Raw genomic sequence first — 22413 nt, 5'->3', positions numbered from 1 at the left:
GTATATACATATACATACGTATATGTATGTTCCGTATATTGATATTAGATCCAACCAAAGCTATTACTTTAACACTCTCTTATAGTGAGAGAGGATATGATCAATTTCTTAATCTCTATAATCTCATATTCGAGTTTGCATAAAAAATGCCTATACTCAATTACATCCTTTAAGAATATATATACTATTTGATTTTCGACACATTTTGAGACACAAACATAGTTGATCAGGTAGTCAATCGTGATCTCATGATTTTCAGCTCAATCCAGGACTATCATGATTTACTTATTGTCATGACTTCCAACACAATTCGGGACAACAAGTTAATGTAGTCTATCATCACAATGGATCAAGAATACATCATGACAATATTAGTATCATGATTTCCGTCTCATTTCGGGACAACATTTTAATGTAGTCGATCATGATAAATTTTGTTAACATGATTATTGGCACATTCTAGGACAACTTAATGAAGTCTATCATGATAACATGGTCAAACTATTGTTAAGATCATCACCTTACAATAGTGACCTCACACATATACCAAATGAAAGATTGTCACCTTTCATATTATTACAATAATAGATAAAGTCGTCTATTATTAGTTAATGGTTATCTCTTGTAAATATCTATTAAGCTTTAAGTTTGTTTTCGTTTTGTGCTTTTTTTAGAATAGAAATTTTCTATTCTTTACGATCGTTTCCTAAGGAAACATCGTCTCATTCTTTTGTATAAATTGACCTTTCGGTCTTTGTTAATATTAAGCAAGTATTTACCAATTACTTCCGTAATATGGTATCAGAGCATTTTTCCTTAATTTTTTTGAAAATTATAATTTCTTTTCCGAAATTATCAGAGCCAATTTTCGAAATTATTTTGTGATCCTTGCTTCCTAATCTCAAAACTCTAAGATTTTCAAAACTAGGTTTTTTTATCTGATGTTCTTGGCAAAATCGCGGATTGTTTTCTGGTGTTTTTTTGAGATTTGTGACTTGCAAATCGTGTCAAATTTCTTGTTGGAAACTCGCAGTTTCTTGGCGGAGGGGCTCAGCCTTGCTATCAAACACAATTCTCTGCAAATCGTGGTCATTTGACATTTGTTTTACAGCTCGCATCTGCAAATCGTGCCATTGCTTTTATGCAGTGTGATTTGTATCCAAGACCCGACTCTGCATTTTAAAAAAAAAATGACTACTCCTGCCATATCTACCAATCATGATTTTTTCAGCACCATCTCTGTTTGTCATTGTGCTTTGGGAAGTAGATCGGCCATTATTTTCAAGAAACCCACCATTTTTTTTGCAAATTCGACCTTCCAAAACGACAACTGGTTGAAGATGAGACTATACATTTGTAGTATGTTCCTACCATGATCAGATTGCAGACATTTTCACCAAGCCTCTTGGTCCTGATAAGTTTGTCAAATTTAGAGGACAACTTGGTGTGATAGATAGATTAACCATTAAGGGAGGGTATTACAATAATAGATAAAGTCGTCTATTATTAGTTAATGGTTATCTCTTGTAAATATCTATTAAGCTTGAAGTTTGCTTTCGTTTTTTGCTTTCTCTAGAATAGAATGTTTCTATTCTTTATGATCATTTCTTAAGGAAACATTGTCTCATTCTTTTGTATAAATTGACCTTTTGATCGCTGTTAATATCAAGAAAGTATTTACCGATTACTTTCGTAATACATATGACATAAATCACAACAACATCATGTAGTAACTTACATGATATCCACCATGAACCAAGTCAGAGGATAGATCCACCATAGCTTCTCCAAGAGGATGGAACAAGGGTTTTCACCTCAAACTTCTCTCTCAAGGAATTTCACTTCAAACTTTTCTTTCGTAGAGAACTCATTAACAAGGAATTGCATCATGTAATTCTCCCTCTAAACAAAAGATCCTGAGAAGTCAGGTCCTCTAGTTACTCCCTTAGGTTCTCTTCGCCAAATCATGCCTGTTGGACTCCCTCTGAATTTGATATTAATCTTTCAACTTTCAGGTGACAACTCATTACTTCTCATGATGTATATAGCAGTAGGCCCATCAAAATCATGTAGTCACACACTTGTATTTTTAGATGCCCTTTGAATATCAATCTTTTGAAATTTTACATATCCTTTGAAGAAGTGTCAGACTCCCTCTTAATGGAAGAATACTCATAATCTCAATCATCAAGAATATTCGCTGCTAGATGATTAATGAATTCTAGATTACAACTTCTTTAGAGTTGTTGATGTAAGATCGAGTCTACACAATATTTGTGTAAAGTATCAGTGTTCTTTTCCTGCAAGAACATTTTCAAACATAAAGGAAAAGATCAAGGCAAATAATTCTTATAGTATGTATAGAATTACAAATAAGAGAGAAACTACAATGAGTAGATAAATGTAAAAGATGTCCATAGGCATTTGAGAATGAAACATCTCCTTTCTAAAGATAGTTTAGGTGGGAATGAAACATTTGTTATTATCCCCCCCACAATATAAAATTCCCACTCATTCCATTTTATGGAGTATTTAGTCACTATCAAGTCCAAAGAGATAGTCATCCAATTTTCACTCATCTCTAAAGCTGCCTAAATAGCGGTAGGAGTTCTTGTATAATCATCACTCCCATCATTCATCATTTTCACCATAGTTTCAATCAACTTGACGCCCTTAGCTATCTGTATGAGAAATCTAATGTCCCCATGATACATTCAATTAGTTTGCTTATTTGCTTATTTTCTGATCATTGAGTTTTCTAATTTGTTTAATTTTGGCATAATGTGTCTTCCAAGTTTACAACCATATTAGCAGACATTCTTTATTGCAACAAAATTTGAAGCAAATGTAAAATTGTAATATGTACTCATAATTCTACAATGTTCTAGATTAACATATAATCATAATGCGCATCTATTGTATATGGAGGAAGGAAAAACTAGTTGAAGTATTATGGTAATGATTTATCAAGTCCTTCCTTGAGTGTAATTTCTTATGCTTCTTGATCCCTCTTCATATATATGACTTACTCCTTAGTAGTTCATAGCAACTCAATTTCTATATGATCTATTTCTAGGAAATGACCATGCCAAAATTCTTCACTTTAACCAACACTCCGAATGGTATACAATACTTGGTGAGCAAGTAGATTCTTTCCACTCATAGTAAAGGAGAGACTGAAGAAGATAACTTATTGTGTTGGAGTGGATACCAAATCTCATAATCTTATTGACGACAGTTTCATTACAATATTTATTTTCTTGAGAAAGCATTATGTATGGAGTTATAGTCCTTAGTTTTTAATGAAACAATGTTTTTCCACAGATGTGATGTCACATGACTTGAAGGATAGGTTAACCTGCCTTTTTGTTGTATGAAACTTTTCCTTATTAATTTGGACCATATCTATTATCGACTTACCTTTTCTTTGTAAGTAATTTCTTTTGAACGGTTCATTCACTAGGGTGGGACCGAATGCCCTTATACACAATGCTTATCCACTCCCATCTCTTTTTACATATGGCCTTTAATAAAGTGTGTGTTGCACTAATATTCCTTTCCAATTGGAACACTTTCTTGAACAGGTACTTCGTCAATATTTGTTTGTTATGATAGCCCACTCATAATATGTGAATGCCACGTGATCTCTTGGTGAAAATCACCATGTATGCATCATTATTCCTTACACAATTTACCCTGATCTTTGCTTGTCCGCGTGTGTAATTATTATTGCGTGGGTCTTGTTCTTCCTCCTTGACTTTTCAGGGTACTTTCCTTTTAATTACATTATGAAATAAATATTATTTTGCACTCAACACATGACTATTTCTTATTCGCTGCTTGATGCAATTTTTTTTTTTCCTTCACCCGCTTCTATTGCGTATTGGTTTGTCTATTGTGTCCACGTTGAATCATTGAGTGTCCAACGGACCTGTATATCCCCTTGTCATTTGTTGCTAATTTGCTTCCTTTGCTGAATTAATGGTTGGTCCGTTTCGTGAGCCAATGATGTCGACTCAGATTCTGCGCTATTTATTAGCTTTTGATGGGTTTTATCTATGTTGGATGCCTGTGGATTTGAGATGTGATTCACACTCTTGGAAGTATGGAAGTATATGAACTACTTTTAATAATCTTATAATTACAACACTATGATAAAAGGAGTTGGCTAGATTTGAGCATGAATCTGAGTCACACATCACTGCCTTGGTTATTGCCATCAGATCACTATCTTCAAGCTGCAATCTTTATTGCTCAGAGGCTAATCGTTAAGTTGCACTCAAACTAATATCTGACCCTGAACAAATACCTGCTGTCTGATTTGTATTCTCTAATCAAAGGTCCTTTCGATGATAGCACATTATGCTAATATGGAGGAAGTCACCTAATATTAATTGTAGTTCTATTGATTGACATGTGACACCGTTAAGAGACATCATAATATTTTATGTTATCGCTGAATCCTATCAGTTGAATCATTTAAGGATCTCCTCCACTTTATGCGATGGTTTCTATATAACTCGTTGTCCTTAATCTAGGTTGATCATCCTTATAATATAAGGGAAAGGATGTAATCTACTCCTTGGCTCTACTGCTTTAAGATTCTCAAAATATGATGTCCTAAGTATCTAGTCTTTTCACCTTTCATTACACTTATGCATGGACTTCTTAGCCGATGATGTGGGCCCTTCCTTGGTTTATCCTTCGCTTCTCTTTCTAATGGAATTGTATCCTTTTTTTTACCATTGTTTGATGACAAGAGTCAACTTTTTATGTTAATATATTTGTATTGAACATTACCTTCATGCTCTAGTCAATACTGCATAATCTATACCCTCTTCAAACATGTCTTCGTCAAAATCTGATTGATATGTGATATACAGATTTCTGATATACATATTTAATCACTGACGATAATCAATGGTTGGTAAAAATATCAATTTTGGAGTGAGTCTTCTTATCATTGATTGGATGTTCTTTTTAAATGTGCTCATTGTACCCATTCATACTTCTATCAATTCCAATCGCTATTTCTGCATATATTTGGAGATTACTAGATTGTGATCCCATGTTGTGATCTATATTCTAAACACAATCATATGATTTTTATTTTTTCGTATTAGCAATTTCTTCATGGTACGACAATTACTATCAGTTGTCACTGTAATGACTTGTGTTTTTAAGGAACATGTCCTGCAGTTTGATTGACAAGTCTTTTGACCTTCCAATCAGTTATTTCTGACAATGATGTGCAGGGATCTAAATATTATAAGCATCAAATGTAATGTGTGATTCATTTTCCTCCAGATATATCTTATTAAATTTAGTTCTGAATACCCTTGTTTACATGAACTCTTGTTCGATTCTGCCACTCAGAATATGTTACTGACTTTAAATGTTGATTCCATATGTTTCTTAATCCTATTCGCTGCTAACATCCCCTCAAGTTATAAATTCCATGTTCGTGTTGGATACTTCATATTTGAGCGATGGTTTCTGATTTCTGCTGGTATTGTACTTACATTTCTTTAATGGCCATCTTAGTTATTCCTGAGTTTATTATTTAATTTCTATTTTCATCTCTAGTTCAAAATTGTTTCATAATAGAAACAATGTCTTTGTAAATCTAATTAAGGAGCTTTCATCTCCTCTGTGTGACAACATCAATTTACCATAACATCTCTTGTTGAGTTAGTGCTCAGTGGAGGATATTGGTGTCTCTTGTGTGTTGGTACCTACGAAGCTTGTAAGAAGATCCATATATGAAAAAATATTATCTCTGAATTTCTTCTGCAAGGGTTTCCATGTAAAACAATGTGTACATGTGTTTATTGGTAGAATGATCTTTTGATTATTTCTTTGTGATTGCTAAAGTTTAATAAGTGAAAATTGTTGTATATTGATTCACCCCACCTCTTAGTATATATGTGATATATGTGTTAAAGTTGTAGCTTCAGTCAAATTGATTCGATCTGATATGCATTATTGTTATTGGTAAATCATCATTTTCTATATGTACTTATCAATGTTAAATTATATATATATATATATATATATATATATATATATATATATATATATATATATATATATATATAAATTGTTATACATATATAATAATACATTATATATATGGTTATTTATATTACTAATATATTAATATGTTAACTAGTGATGGTTAACCGTAGAGACATGTCTCTTCATCTCCTCTTTTATTTATAATCCTTCATTTGCATTTGGAACACATTCAATAGAATGACAATTGTTAGCACATTTGCAGCGATCCTAGAAATCAACAATATGTTGGAGGCAATTATTGTGTATGATGACATGTTGAAGCTAGTCACTATGTATATGTGATATATGCGGTAGCAATCATTATGTATATGTGGTGTATGCTTGAGCTACTCATTGTGTATTTATGATTAATGTTAATATGTATGCTAGACCTAGTTACTATGTATGTGCATGTGTTTGAACTAGTCACCTTGTTAGGTCGAGTCACTAAGTTACACTATAATCAAACTTAGTTATTAGATTATGCTCAATTAAAAGTTTGGGTTTTAAGAGTGATCAAAGATCTCACACTAGATGAAAGAATGAACTTCCTCTAACATTGTAGTGTGAACTACAAGGCCTTTGATTTCGACAAGGGTAGACATAGGTAGGGTCATTAGGAGCTCAGTAGAGGGTATTGGTGTCTCATGTGTGTTGCTACCTACGACGCTTGTAGGAAGATCCATAAACGAATCAATATTTTGCCATTACAAGGGTTTCCATGTACAATCATGTGTGCATCTTGTGTTTATTGCTAGAACTTGTGATTATTTCTCTGTGATTGCTAATGTTAAAACAAGTGAAAATTGTTGTATATCGATTCACCCCACTTCTTAGTATATGTGTAATGTATGTTGGAGCTAGTCATTGTATATATATGACATGCTAAAGCTAGTCACTGTATATATATGATGTATGGTGAAGCCAATCATTATGCATATGTGGTGTATGCTTGAGCTACTCATTGTGTATTTATAATTATGTTATGATGTATGCTAGAGCTAGTCACTGTGTATGTCCATGTGTTTGAACTAGTCACATTATTAGCTCTTGTCACCAAGTTATTTTATAATCAAACTAAGTTACTTGATTATGCTCAATTAAAAGTTTGAATTTTAAGAGTGATCAAAGATTTCATACTAGAGAAGAGAATGAATTTCCTCCAACTTTGTAGTGTGAGCTACAAAAGCCCTTTGATTTCCACGACGATATACTTAAGTAGGGCCATTAAGAATGAATCGTTGAAGCTTAGGTCTATGTTGATGATTGACCTTGACATAAAGAGCTTACCACCTTTCCATGTAAGCATAAATGGAGGCGTAGAGTTGTTGCCAGCATATTGGGTGAAAAAATTAAGAAGTTTACATCTCTAAGCTAGAACAAAGATGCTTGGTTGAGTAAGTTGTTAATTTTAGAAATAAATAAAAAGAATTTAGTAGCAATTGAAAGGGGGTGATTTATACATCACCATTGTGTGGGTTGAGTTTTATTGATTTTCTTAAGTGACCCCTAAATTATTCTTTATATTAAATTACATATGATGGTTATGAATGTTAAGTTATTATTGTTTATTTTAAACATCCCTCTTTATGGTTGATACATATTATATTTTTATTACTTAAAGGTGTGGACCCTTTTGCCACTTGTCACCAACCCAAAAATATAATAATTAGTAATTAATAATAAGAACAGTATTTTTAATGAAAAATTTGTTATTTAAAGAAGTGGAAATTTTAAAACCTAAAAACTAAAACTCACAGTGATATGAATAAAGTTAAAAATATAAGTAAAAAAATTAAAAAAGAAACATGAAAATAACAACCCTAACAAGTTCTAACTTCCAATTTGTACTTTTATTGAACACATTTATTCAAATAGTTGACATACATGCATGCTTTGATACTGCTTTAAGAACCCTATCAAGGTGGATTTGTGTAAATACATATATTTTGCCTTGTTTGTGTTTGTTTTGAATGGGGTATATTTGCAATGTTTGAACTTTGATGTGACAAAATATTGCAACAAATGAAGGATATTGAAATAATAAAAATTTCAACTCAAAATTGAAATTGCATGGATAATACACAGCTGGAAATTCCAGATTTATACCAGCTTGAATACTTAGATTTGTTACAATATAATAATGAATTAGCATCTAAAAAAACACTACCCATAAAACCTAGGCGTTCCAATTAATGAACTCAGGGAGTACTTGCCTTAATACCCTTTGAAAGGATGAATACCAGCAACAGATAAATTCTTCAACAAACAAATTCTGCAAACTTATCAATAGGTTTTGCAGCTGATTAACCTTCAAATACATGCTCAAACCCTCCTCCAAAATCTTGAAAACTTTACCAATCAAGCTCAAATATGACCATTGTAGTAAGCAACCTGTTATCTATTTGACCTATCAGCTCAAACAGAAAGGTCGTACTGCTGAAATGATTTATTATCAAACGCTTGGTATTCCATGTCTATAGATTACATTTTATGATGAAAAGCATTACCAAAAAGAGCAAATATAAAACAAGTATTATAAGTTTTTACAAAAATGTAATTTTATTTATTAAATGTCCATAGTGTTTCACACAAGCCGTGAAACTGACCAGCAAAGAAACATAAATCAGAAGCTGATTTTTACATATAAATACAAATGCAGAAACAAAGAATAGAAAAGCAAAAAGGTTCATAGGTGCCAGCCATTGCTTGGAATGACTGGCTTGTCGCTGGTTTTCCATGTGCTCACTTCCGCTGTCCTGTTTTTCCATGCTCCCGCTCCAAATCCTGCAAATGCAAAGATGAGTTAGATCAAAATGATCTAAGCAATGGCCAACAAACTCACCCTCTGCCCCACATACGCATTTACATCCAAAAATCCAAAAATTTTGACTTATTTTTTTCCAAACAAGTTTGTTTCTTGTGCCACATCCAATCTCTTAACAAGTACACAGATATAACCGCAGGCTTCCACAAGGGTTATTGAGCCTGGCATGCTTAAAAGAGGTTGGATCATCGGAGCTGATCAAAAGTACAATAAGGATATCAAAGGGATGTATTCATTTATGAAAACTTTTATATTTAAAACAAAGAATGCTACAAGAAGTTATTCAGTAAGGAAAAAGGGCATGGTATTTTCTAATTTTTTAAGGGACAGATTTATGTCAGTTTGAAACCTTACAGTTAGCTGCAATATCTTTTGCCAAACAGTTACAAGTTCATTCTTGTTTGAAATCAGCTTGGAAATGAAGTATATTCATAGTAACGAGCAGAGAACAAGTAGAAAAAAATAATGAAGAGCAGCGCATCTTTTAAAGTCATAGGTATGTAGGCATCTCAGGAAAACAAAAGGATCAGATTTGATAAGATCCGTCTATCATTTCAGCTATGCAAAGGAAAGGAAGAGCCACATGTTTGTTTATTTCTTATGCATCATAAAAGACAGCCAGGTGATTTTTTAAGGAACAGTAGACAGTTTTAGAATGTCAATCATGTTTATGGGTAAAAAATTAGAATGCAGAAGCAAGGGAAAACTTTCATGAGACATAAGAGGAAGAAATCCTTAAGCAGGTTATGCCAAAGGTGCAATATTTACCAGGGAAAATACATGACGAGAAAACTTCAGGGCCTCAAATCAGAAGTGATATGCTTGACTTAACACCAAACAGCAAATCTCGTTCCAAGTTTGATAAAGGAAAAGGAAAATTTGTACAACGAGAACAAGTGAGTGGATAAACAACATGATTTCCAAAATGTGCAATCAGCTACAAGAGTTTTTAAATAAATAAAAGCATGAGTGTGTTAGTCAAGTACTCCGAATTGATGGTTCAACAACATTGGATGAATTCTTGGCAGCAGTGATGAAGGGCTGGGCGAAGGGGTATAGATGTGTTGATGAAGAATTTTGTAGAGCATTTTGAACATGCATTTATTCTAGATATGGAGAAAAAGAATTATAATTGCAGAAATGTTTTGGTTAAAGAGAGAAACCTTGGCTTTGGTTCTGGTCAGACTGAAGTTTTTTACAAAACTCATATTTCTATAAGGATGACACAAGAAAGACATGCTGCGAAACCACAAAACAATGAAAACATTGAATAACTGCCCAAGTTATGAGGGTCATGGCCAGATTTATATTAAGTTTCCTTGGACATCTATCTCCAGGGTTCCAGAGTTTTGCTAGTGAGGTATTTTTGTCAGGATTGGGTACATAAGTAGCAACTCCCTCTCAGATAATTTTGCATGAATGTGGTGTCTCCGATGAATGCATTATGCTGCATGAACTTGGACTTACTAGTTTTTTCTCTTAATGCATCACATGCCGTGGAAGCTTTCCTAGAATGACAAGTGAGAAAGAATGATATGCAGATAAGCAACAATATGATACGGAATGCGAATCTAAAACTAATCAGTTGGAAGGAAGTCATTGCTCAGATCTGAATGTGATTATGAGAAAATCACCCAAAATATAAATAAAATGCACTGGGTTGCAGCTTGTTACGAATCTGGGTGAAGAATGAAGAAATCATTCTTGAAATGAAGGTAAATTGCTGAATGAGTATAGTCACAACTAGAAGTAACCTTACCTTCATAAACTTGCGTGAGGACCAGATTTTTACTTCTCAGAAGCATTACATTGTGTACGAAAAGCTGAGAGTGCCTGGTCTTTTCCTCAGAATGGTGGCTTTAAAATGTTTCAGAAACCCATGAAATATGAATTTTACAGACCCAGGCTGTGGAATCTAACCTTCATGAGAAAAGGGCAAAGATATGCTGTAGAAATCAGTAAAGAAGAATCAGATAAACCCATCAATGGCGGCTATCTCAACCCTAACAACAACTATTGCATTTTCCAGCAAACCCTCACAGCAAGAATGAAGTACCAATTTATATCTATGGCATCCAACAAAGGGAAAATCAAATGAAACGCATATGATATTATCATGTCAAAGACGGTAACCTTCAAATACAAACCCCGAAACCCTTGACATCCCAAATTTTTTCTAAGAAGCAGAAATTAAAGAGAGATTACGCCTCCAACAGCAAGGAAAGCAGAAAAAATTATTAATGGTGGCCTCAATACCTCTAACAGCAAGGAAAAGTAAACATTTTTGCAATTTTTTGAGAGCAAATCTTACCAAGTTGTAGAGCAATTGAAACGGCAGACTCTAGGAAAACCATTAATGGTGGCTGAGTTTATGAGTATCTTTGTCTCCAAAACCTAAGTCGACCTCTAGCTCCAGGTTTCCAGAAAGGTTGACAAGGAGAAATGAGATGAATTGTGGATTATCAATATCAAATATATCATGCCCTAAGTTGTATTTGACAAAATCTCGAGGTCCGATCATTTCGGTGAGTTTATATTATTTTTCGCTAAGTCCATGATAATTCTTTTGCTGTGCGGGGTTGGGGGGGATTTTAATATCCTAGTCTTCCTATGTCATTGTTTAAAATTTTAATGCATTTGCACCTTGTGAAACAAATTATTTAATTGTATTTAAAAAACCATTTAAATACATTTGTTATTTTTTAAATGCATTAAAAGATTAACCATGACATGTGGAGTGTAGTGGTTGTTAGGATATTATATTTGACTTATGAGTTATGAGTCAGTTTGGAGACATGTGGAGGGAATATAGGAGACTGCAGGTTGAATTTGACTTTTGCTTGTTAGTTAAGAGGTCTTTATGTCAGTTTGAGCCTTTTAGGGACAGTTAACGATGAGTCATAGGTCTTATTATGACTTAGTGAGCTTGAGGGATTGATTGGACATTATTTGGGGGTTTCTAAGTCCTTTTTTGGGGGGCTATTTTCTGGCATTCGACCTAAGGGTTGTTTGAGGTGTACTTAGTGAGTTTTTGAACTCATATTGTATTGAGCTTTGACTAGTAACTTGAAGAGACTAAGTGATTTTTTATCCTTGGTTTTTTGGCATTATTGGTCTGCAACTCAGTGTTTTAGTGGAAGATTGAATATATTTTGCAGGTCTTATCTCATTTGCAGAGTTCTTCGTCCTACTTGTTATTGCAGTTCAATGTGTCACGTGATTGATAAAGGAAGAAATATAAAGTGTTTTTAAGGACATTTTGTTTCATAGCTTCTGTCTCACATTTCCTCATCTTTCTGCAAGTGGCTTTTTGTGCAGGTTGTTAGCTGTGTCATAAAGGTGTCTCAAGTGCTAGTTTATGAAAATCATCTTTCCTTATTAGTGTTCGTATTACTCAGGCCAGTTAATAAAATATTTATGCATTGGGGTCCATAATAGGTTATGATTTCCTTTTCTTTGCATTTGAGATTAAGTATCATTCACAAGTTTTCGTCTTTGTTAAGGTTAATTTAAGCCCAAGCATTATGTTTTTATGTATTTCTCAGTTTTAGCACCTTGGATAAGTCTTCTTTCTTTCCTTTTCTTGGAAAGTTAAGCAGTGTAAAGTGTGAGCAAGTTAGGAGCAGGCATTATCTGGAGATTCACTCCATTTATAGGTTGCCCACAACTTATGTGTGTTTCCATTGTTATCTTGGAATGTCGAGTTATTGTTGAATATGACAAGGGTGTAATTTCCAGTGATAACACGACCCTTTAAGTAATCCTGATCTGATTTTCCACAACCTCTGGTAGCTGGAATTAATGAGAGTTTTTGTACGAAATGATCAAATATGGATGAAACCCTAGCTGGTTCCTTCTCCAAGAAAGAACTCTGAAAAGCAGAACTCTCATATTATCAAGAATGAATCTATTTGCTTTTTGAGACCTATTTATAACTCAAAATCTCCTTAAAAGCATTTAAATCCACTTTCAATTTTTTAATAAAAACTTAATATTATCTTGTCAACTTGGGCACTCATTTTGATGCAATTAATAATGTACACTAAATGGCATTTAATTGAGGGTCATGGCCCCATTGCACATAAAGTGATTTTTAATGCCTTATATTATAATTGCGCATTATTTATAAAACAATCCTTCATTTATAATTACTTTACTCCATAAATGATCATTACTTATCTGTCCCGTTAGAACTTGGAAGTCAATCATTATGTCCATTGTGCACCCAATTGCCTTTCTAAAAATAGTAAGAGTCCTTTATCAACCACTCACTTACTGCAAATAGTAAGTATATTAAAATTGAGCCAAAACACCCTAAATAATTGCCTCAAAATACACGAAGGATTTGGAAATACAAATGTTGCCAACTACCAAGAAAGATACCAAATATCTTCAAAATAGGGCCCTTTTAAACATCATTATCAGCATACGAGGACCCAATGAGAGGCTAAACCACTAAAAGCTGATGCTCACAAAAATGGGGATATTATAAAAAATCAAAACCGGTTGTAAAATGAAAGCACTACCTTATACAATTGGTTGTTTACATTTTTAATTTGCAGATTTTGTTACAATTGATTTGAATAGAGTATGTCTATTCGTGTTTCAAACCAAAAACTGCTTGCTGAACTCAAACTCATTGGTGAATGGTGAGAAATTGGTAAAGCATGTCACTATACATGATTGAAAGGTTAAGCTGCAACATGTTTTCATGATTATTAAGAAAAAAATGAAATAATGACCATAGAAAACTATTTAGATTCTAAAATCTTGCAAATTTTTGGGTAAAAGCAGAAGTTTATGCAATTCACAAATACTTGCCATGAATTGCACCTTTTGCTGATTCACACTTAAATGGACCTTACAACCATGCACCAAGTCAAAGTAGATAATGGGTACACATGGAGATATGTGTATTTGTTTTTATGAATGGGGTGAATGTAATGTATGAAGATATGGATAAGTGTATAGCAATGCATATAAGAGAGAAGTGGGTAATATTGGTTGAAGAAGTTGACCTTTATGAATTATGCTATTTGTAGATATGTAAATGTATTGAGACACTCCCTTAAATAGGCACATATAATACTTAAAGTGCTACTAAGTATTAAAAAGATGTTTATGACTATTAAGAAGTAAAATAGCAAAATTGCAAATGCCAAAGACTAAATAGTGAATACTTGAACATTAAAGATTTGAATGTTGAATTACTAAATTAGAAATTAGAATGCTCAATACTAAATAAAAACTTAAATTGTCGAATTGGCAAATCGAAGATATTTATTATATAAAAAATATCATAAAGATGATTAAAATGAGTAGCATGATATCAAAACAAAAAAAAAATGTCAAAATGTAGTGATGGGTCAAGATTTGCCAAATAAGCACCAACCAACCCTACATCTAAAGTTATTACATCCTCGTCCTTGTTAATTTGTGATGGCTCCTCTGGCTCTACATCCCATTGTGCTATTGGAATCTCTTTGTACACACGTCTTGTAGGCAATGATATGCAAGGCACCATGTACAACAATTAGCTTCTCTATTCCCCCACAAGTAAGTCTACTCCTCTTAAGATCTCAGATGAAGCCATAAGAAGATCAATTCCTCTATGAATCTAGAGAACTAGAAACCCTATATGGTAGATGAATGACTAGTTTGGTAGTCACTGATTTCTCTCCATGACATTTCCACCACAAAATTGGGACCTCCCGTGTCATAGTCTTGATATATCTGCTTTTGTAACAACCTTATAAACCCTAGGCGTGGCAAATTTCATTTGCTTAGTGCAAATTTTGCTAGCAATTTCAGCATCATACATCCTATCAATACACCTGAAGAACCCTTCCTTCACCGCAAGTATGAAGTGATGCAGCTTTACTAGGCCTAGGCATGGTACCACTTCGGATTCAATGGATAACCAACCATTTGCAAGGGAGTGTTCATGCTGTCCCATTTGTGTTGAATAATTGGCCGACTGTGCTCATTGTAGAATGTTAAGGTGGGGTTCTCTTGCACAATTGCCCTCATTTGGTCAAGCATAGAATCAATGCAATCATACATCTCTCCAAGGACAAGTGCATCCTCGTCCCAATTTCTAATGACTTCGAAAATTAGAACAATGAGTTAGACTATGTATTTTGCATTATTCCAAAATGCATCATTCTTCACTATGTCCTTCACCCTCCCCTATTTTGTCCCGATCTCATTCCACTGATTCTAATCTTGCACCATAACCATGAGTTATAGTGGGTCTTGCAACTCAAGAAATAGGATGCATATTTGGTCTTATTGGTTTTAAGAATTACTTCACAAAGCTACTAAAGAGTGCATGTGAAGTGTGGTGGTTGCAAATAAACATTCGCACATTTGTCACATCCTTGATCACTACTGTAATTCAGTCAATCTTCCTCATTTTCTTGAGTGTATTGTTATAATTAATAACATGCACCCAACATGGAGTCCACCAAATAATATGTTTGTATGTTGCCTCAACAAGCTTCCTTGCAGTGCTGCACACATGTGCTATATCTATCACTATTTGAACCACATTTTGCAACCCAATCTCATCAATAGCGGTTTGATGGATGTCAAATTGAAATATCTTTTCAATGCCCTGAGCAATCAGCTACCTTGAGAAAGAAAGGGCCCTTTGAGCATGCAACTATGATGATGATGAGTGGACAATGCCTAATGTTAGTCCACCCATCCATATTTATGTTGCACCCATTCTCCTTCCTACATGTCCTCATCATCTCTATCATTTCATGGATCTTGGCATATTTGTTATCCAAGATCATGGACCTCAATTTGTGGTCACTTGGTGGGACACATGAGGGGTCTTCCCTTCGCCACCATTGACATCATCTCCTTATAATAAGGGAGATCAAGCCATTGGATGAGAACACTTGACAATGGCATCATCTATCTATTCCCTTAATTGCACATTGAACAAATCAGCTATGGGGTTATTGTGCATCTTGTGTTTCCTCTCGTTCTATTGTAATTCAGCAATAGCACTACAAGTGGATGAAGGTCTTGAGGCTGATTAGTTTGAATCAGTTGCCTTCTAGACAAGTTAGTATGTACTGCAATCTTCCAAGCCCTACTATTCTATGAGGCCTAGAAATTTTGGGTGGTGAAGCGGATAAAACATGCGTTTGCCTCTGATGTAGACAACTTATCTAGTGGAGCATTTGATAGGAATGAATGGCCAAAATGATTGATTTCACAAATTCCAGGCCTAGGCTGGTGTGCCCACCTCAACAATGTGGAATTGACACATGCACCTAAGTTCCTACCTGACTCGAGACAAAATACCTTCCTTTGAGCAAATGCTTCTCCTCCACTACTAATTGATTTATGTTGCATCCTGGAGGCTTGGCTTGTCTATTCCTTTGCTGACCAAATCCAATGCCATTTGAAACACCCCAAAGCTTGTCGAACTCAATTTTGTAGTGCAGATTTTTAGCATCCTTAAAAAAATTTACATTCTTCCACACTTTTTTCCTGGCCAGAAGAGGAAGTGTGCATAAACTCTAGGGATACTCCCAACCATTTTGTACCGCAAATGTCACATTTCCATATCCCTGTGCCATCACTTATTGGTACTATGAAGGTTGTTCTTGTTGCAAACTGTTTAAGAGTAGATTCGGGATCATAAGGACCCCTAGCAAATGGTTCCAAAAATTGGGAGAGGCAATCAGTAGCATCTGGTGCATTAGCCATGGCACCAGCTTGGTCTTCCGAGTTTGGCCCATGCTCATCCCCCTCATCCTCATGCTTTGTTTTATATGCTAATTGACTTGTACCATGAGAATGAATTTCCTTCTCATCCTCACTCATATCATGACTATGGGGACTCATTGTTACACTGCATTCTACAAAAAGAAAATAAAATCAATAAGCACCTACTTTCAGCCTACATTTAAATTCAAAAAATTGAAACTCTATTTTTTAAAAAACAAATTTTAAACTGTAAAACAAAATTTAAATTAATTTTTCAATCTCTACTCTTGAGGGCAAAATGTAGAATTACAATGATTCTTCATTTTGCCCTAAAGATTCAACATACAATTTGATTTAGAAAACGAAACAACAAAAAGTGAAAAAAACATTGGAATTTGAAACAAGAGTGAACAATGACAATTAAAATTTAAATATACAAACGAAAGTCAGGAAATAAAAAAAACAATTAAAAACCCTACATTGGGATTGAAAAATCTCTTCAATGAGGTGAAGAATCTTCCTCTTCTTTTTGCTCCTTGTCACTCCTTTTTCACTTATTCTCCAATCACTCTTTTCTCAGCTTTTCACTCTTCTTTCTGTAGCAAACAATTAGAAAGGAAAATGTGAATAAAGATGAAGCTTGGAGGGAGGGCCTTTAGTAGGTTTGGAAGGCCTTAAATGGGCCACATATCCAGTAAGGTTCCAATAGAACACAAACAAATTAAAAAACATGCAAATGTTTATTAAAACTCATCTCAAAAAACATCTTTAATTGGGGGATGCCCAAATGTTCTTGGGAAGGTTGAGGGATGCCTGAGCATCTCCCTTGACATTCTGGGAACATTGGGACATCCCCGCATTCCAGTGGCAATCAAGTGTTTGACGAGCTGCAGTGAGGAAATACTTGGGAACACTGTCCCCACATTCCAGGGATGTCCTTGTTGTGGGAATGCCTGGGTTTAGGGGTGTGGCTGTGTCCCTGGGTTACATCATTGGAATCGTATTTTTTCTTCCTGTGGTTGTCGATTTATAACATTATATGCATTGTAGTATTCTGCATCTTAGATTATATGTAGTGGTAATTTTTTTATGTGGAGTCATGCACTTTAATTCCAAGACCAAATTTTATACATGTGTATTTTCATTGCTAATTGTTTGAAGGATGGAATGCTGATGGTGGTCTTATGATCTCTTTGAAGGATGAGTTGATTCTGTGTAATTCCAGATCAAAGATGCATATGCTTGTGTATATTCACTTTTGCTACATTTGTGACAATTTCATTTCAGACATCTGCCATTATTTTGTTTGACAACTTCAATTTGTCCTTTCACAACTATCTTGCTTGTATTGATATTTTATATTAGAGGTGTGGACTTATTGTATCTGGTGTGTTTTACAGCACAAATTGATAAGAGTGAAGAACCTTTTCCTTTTGAGGGAAGTAGTCCAAGAGAAGATAAGGTTTCTGTGCTGGAAACCCTTTCTAATTGTACTCTTGCAAGTCAAACCCCTGCACAGACAACTGATTACAAGACAAGCAGGTCAGCTGCATCTTACTTATCGTTTACAGCAGCATCTGCAAGGGGCTGCAGCAACAATACGTTTGAAGATGATCCACTGTATCCTTTTTGTTAGGTCTGGTTTCACAATAAACAGGTTGATGAGCTTTTAAAATAAATTTCTAATAGCCTGATATTAAGTTTTCAAATATTTTCAGCAACATAGAATCTGTTAGTGATAAGAAAGTAAATGATTTTCTATTTGTTTAAGAGTCCTATTAATTTTGGACTCTTGGGTTCTGTCAAGTAACTTCAAGATAAATTAACGATGTAGGCAGGATGTTTCTTCAGTTTGTGGGGATTTCATGAATGTATGTTAATGTATGCTGGATCCAGGGCAAAGCTCTCTTTGAAGACATCAAAGATAATTTGACAAGCTGTTGAACTAAGTCTTCTTGAATATCGTATTGCTTTTGATGAATTGAATTTCTGCTGAACACTCACACTATGCCTAAATATCTGTCAAGAGCATAGCTAACCTGTGATTCTTCTATTGATTTTCATGACAGGGCTTCATGTATACCATCTTTATGAGATGGTGTGCTCCTTGGTCAATAGACAGGTTTGTATGCTTAAAATGATTTAAGTGACACATGTTTATGTTTTTATCTATACATGTCATTGGAGCAATAAATTGTTTTGCAAGTTCTAGTAGATTACGAATGGGTTCTGTTTTGCTTCACTTTTATAAAATCTTAAACGATGTCTTTCTTATAAAGAATTATTTTGTTTGTTGAAAAGTCTTAAAATGAATCTATAGCACGGTATGTGACAATAGGGTGTAAACTTTTCTTTAACAATGCCAGACCTCTATTTTTCTTAACAAAACAAGATTTGGGGACTCCATAAGTTTGCAGGACCTTGGTTTTTCAGATGCATGCCTTGCTACTTTAGCACATGAAGGTTAGTGACTGGTTTTGCTATCTCCATCCTTTCTTATCTGTCCACCTTTTGGCTTATAAATGTTTTTGCATGCTAACCTTATTCAATTGATATGCATTTCTCAGCCAACACAGAAAACTGTAGCCCAGTGTGTAGTCCAGTGTGTGATCCGCCAATACAACGGTAGGTGTAAAGTGTACATTGAGTACAATGCTCAAGTCCAAATTTTAGGAAGGCTATGTAGACGTTTTACTTATGTTTTTAGAATGAAAAAAATGAAATACTATATAAGTATTGATTAACCATTTTTATTTGTATAGTCAAAGGATTAAACATCAAGGCAAGGAAACACCTACATATCACTGGAATCATCAAGATGTCTTGTCAAATGCACAAGATACAATTGATAGCTATCAGAGCAAATATCACTGTCATGATCAACGTGTCTTGTCCAATGCACATCATCCAATTGATAGCAACCAGAGCACATATCACTGGAATGATCAAGGTGTCTTATTTGATGCACATCATCCAATCGATAGCTATCAGAGCACTACAGGTTATTAAATTTTGTCTACTTTTGGTAGCTCTTCTTACAGAGGTTAGCTTCCAGTTTAATATTTAATATTTCCTGAACTATGAGGGGTAGGTTGTGGGGCTTAATCTGACATGACTATTAGCTTACTCCGTGATACGGATTTTGGTAGCAGAAAATAAAGGAAACACTGAGACCTTCAAAGAGGAATGCGTTGCTAACTGTTTATTAGAGGTCAGCAAAGAAGAGTATGACAAAACACCCTCATGGTTAAGAGGTTTGGCTTCGTGGGAGGTAATGTTTGTGTATGATTTGTCCTATTCTATGATATAGCTTTAAGATTTTTTTACAGTTCTCATGTGTCCTTTTGACATTCAATGAATGCTTTTGTTTTAATTGCTACATACTACCTGGTTAGATTTTTTCTTATTTGCCCTTCTGACATTTACATGATTTATTCTCTCTTCCACCTTTCTACAGGAATATTTTTGCATATTTTTGTATTTTCTTTTGAGCTTCTTCCTATATTTGAATTAGAGAATTCAAGGGAAGATCTGAAGAATTCATTTGAGTTTTGCAACAACTTATTAGGCTAAATTATTCAATAATCACATGTCATATTCAGGTTAAGCTTCATGCAATTCCTTTGTTCCTTTTATTTGTGTTTAATTGTTGGATTATATTAGGAAACTAAAAATAGCTAGAGGATCGGTGATCATATCTCTAACCTACTACACCAAAACACAAAGCTTATATGTGAAAAATCTTCAGCTGTCATGATTTTTTTAACCTTACAACATTATGATACTTATTTTCAGGAATTGGATGATGCAATTCATAAAATAAATAATTTGTTGTCCAGTAGAGCCAAGCAGGGCTATCAGAGTGGTGCAGAGTGGCTTGACCAAGATGATTTGGAACCTCTTGGCTTTGGTATTATTTTCATGAATTTAACTGTTGAGGATATACTCTTGATGATTGCAAATATATTTTGGAAGACTACTTTTTCTTTTGGTGCATCAATATGAACTCATTTTATTCATCTTGCAGGTCCAAAGGCAAAACCTTTTTTGCTTCTGCTTGTCCGCATGAACTGTTTGACTATTGAGCAACAAGGAGATGAGACAATATATCGAGTCAACTTGAAATAATTTTTTGGCCTTCTGCAAGGACCAATATCCTAATTGTCTGTACAATTATTCCCTGATCTTTCGGGCAAATGTAAAGAAATTTGTGAGTGCATGTCGTTGAGGGGACATTAGCTATCCCATATTTTTCTACCAACACAATAAAATACTTGTAGAAACAAGAAGCTCATGTGATTTGTAACAATAATATGACATTATTTTCAACTTGGAGATTTTCTATTATGTCATTCAATTATTACTATTAATTCATTTGTTGTGGTTTTTGTAATTCTCAATTATAGAACACTGAAATATTTAATGTAATCAGAGGAATAATTTTATTGTTGGTTCCCATATCCCAAGAGCCTGTGGGATGTCAAAAAGAATAGGATAGTAGAGATATGTAGACAAAGTTTAACTCAAGAGATACAAGAAGAGAAGTGGAGAGCACACAAATTCATGAAGAGCAAAAAAAGAGAGAACTGTCTCACCTAATGAAATCTCAAGTCTGTTTTATTTTTTATTTCATTAGGTGAGACATTTCTCTCTTTTTTTGCTCTTCATGAATTTGTGTGCTCTCCACTTCTCTTCTTGTATCTCTTGAGTTAAGCTTTGTCTGCATATCTCTACTATCCTACTCTTTCACATCTTGATGATGGATCATGTAGTATGATCCAAAATGTTGATGGTAAAAAAACACACACAATCGAATCAAGAAAACTTCTTATTTACAAATGGATTGTGGAAACCTGATGATGTTAATGTCAAAAAGAACTTTTTTGCTTGATTTCACACAGAAAATTCTGTAGATAATTGAATTGGGAGGCAAATATTAACTAGCTAGTTAAGTGCACGATGCTTACTTTTCTGTGGCATCGTTGTGATATTCAGCTGAATATAGTTGAAGTCAAAGTTGGAATAATTTTTTTGTTATGCATGATGACCGTTAACATAATCAATTTAATGGTTGATTTTCAATAATTAAATCAATGCAAGTTCCGAATAATCATGAGTGGAAGAGGATATTATGTTTTCTGAAAACCTTCTACGAAAGAGACAAGGAAAGAAAACAATTTAAGAGATCGATGAAATAATTTCAGTCGTGCTTCATTTTATTTGATGAGTTGAAATATTTTTAGTATAGCTCTTGATCTCTTAGAGAGTCTACATGGATCTACATGTCATGAATAATTGCCAGTGGACTGGGACATGAAGTTAAATGTTGCAAATCGAGCTTATAGAATAGTCATAACATAAAGATCAAGCTAAAACAACAAAAGTAAAAAAAAAGTTTGCAAAAGCACTCATTCCATGTATAATTGAGTAATACAGTGTTGCAATGCATTTTAAAAGTTTCTACGGAACTTTTTTCCTATTGACTATTATTGATCAAATGAAATTAACGCATTATAGTGCCTATATGATTAAAGATCTATCCCAACTTAGATCATTGAATGCAATACATGAGAGACTCCAACCCCATAATAAAAAAATATACATTATTGTCTAAGATGCCAAATGGTTCAAAAATTACAACAGCAATATAACATTTTAGAAAAACATATTATCATCTGAGTTATCCACAACATAGTCTAGGAGATCACTACTCAAATGAGAAGAGGTGTTAGGAGAGACAATCGGGTTTAGGAAGATGTTGGATCACTTCTGAAGTGATCTCTGTGGCAAACAACTCCAGC

At 34.1% G+C, this 22413-nt stretch overlaps 1 protein-coding gene across 1 annotated transcript in view; it reads left to right on the top strand.

The window, feature by feature from the left end:
• LOC149553568 (uncharacterized) overlaps positions 1-20982 on the top strand; it is a 37874-nt gene extending 16892 nt beyond the window's left edge. The window contains exons 3-9 of the mRNA XM_089788974.1: positions 18013-18232; positions 19005-19075; positions 19180-19237; positions 19375-19613; positions 19765-19883; positions 20408-20522; positions 20640-20982. Of these exons, the coding sequence (XP_089645100.1) occupies positions 18013-18232; positions 19005-19075; positions 19180-19237; positions 19375-19613; positions 19765-19883; positions 20408-20522; positions 20640-20740 (923 nt within the window). The 3' untranslated portion in view covers positions 20741-20982. The remainder of the gene's footprint in view (positions 1-18012; positions 18233-19004; positions 19076-19179; positions 19238-19374; positions 19614-19764; positions 19884-20407; positions 20523-20639) is intronic.
• The last annotated feature ends 1431 nt before the right edge of the window (positions 20983-22413 follow it).

This window comes from Cupressus sempervirens, chromosome 6, assembly GCF_028749045.1.
Source record: "Cupressus sempervirens isolate cs-2001-9-10 chromosome 6, ASM2874904v1, whole genome shotgun sequence".
Lineage (NCBI taxonomy): Eukaryota > Viridiplantae > Streptophyta > Pinopsida > Cupressales > Cupressaceae > Cupressus > Cupressus sempervirens.
The sequence above is the reverse complement of the archived record's forward strand: the minus strand, read 5'-3'. Positions and strand labels throughout refer to the sequence as shown.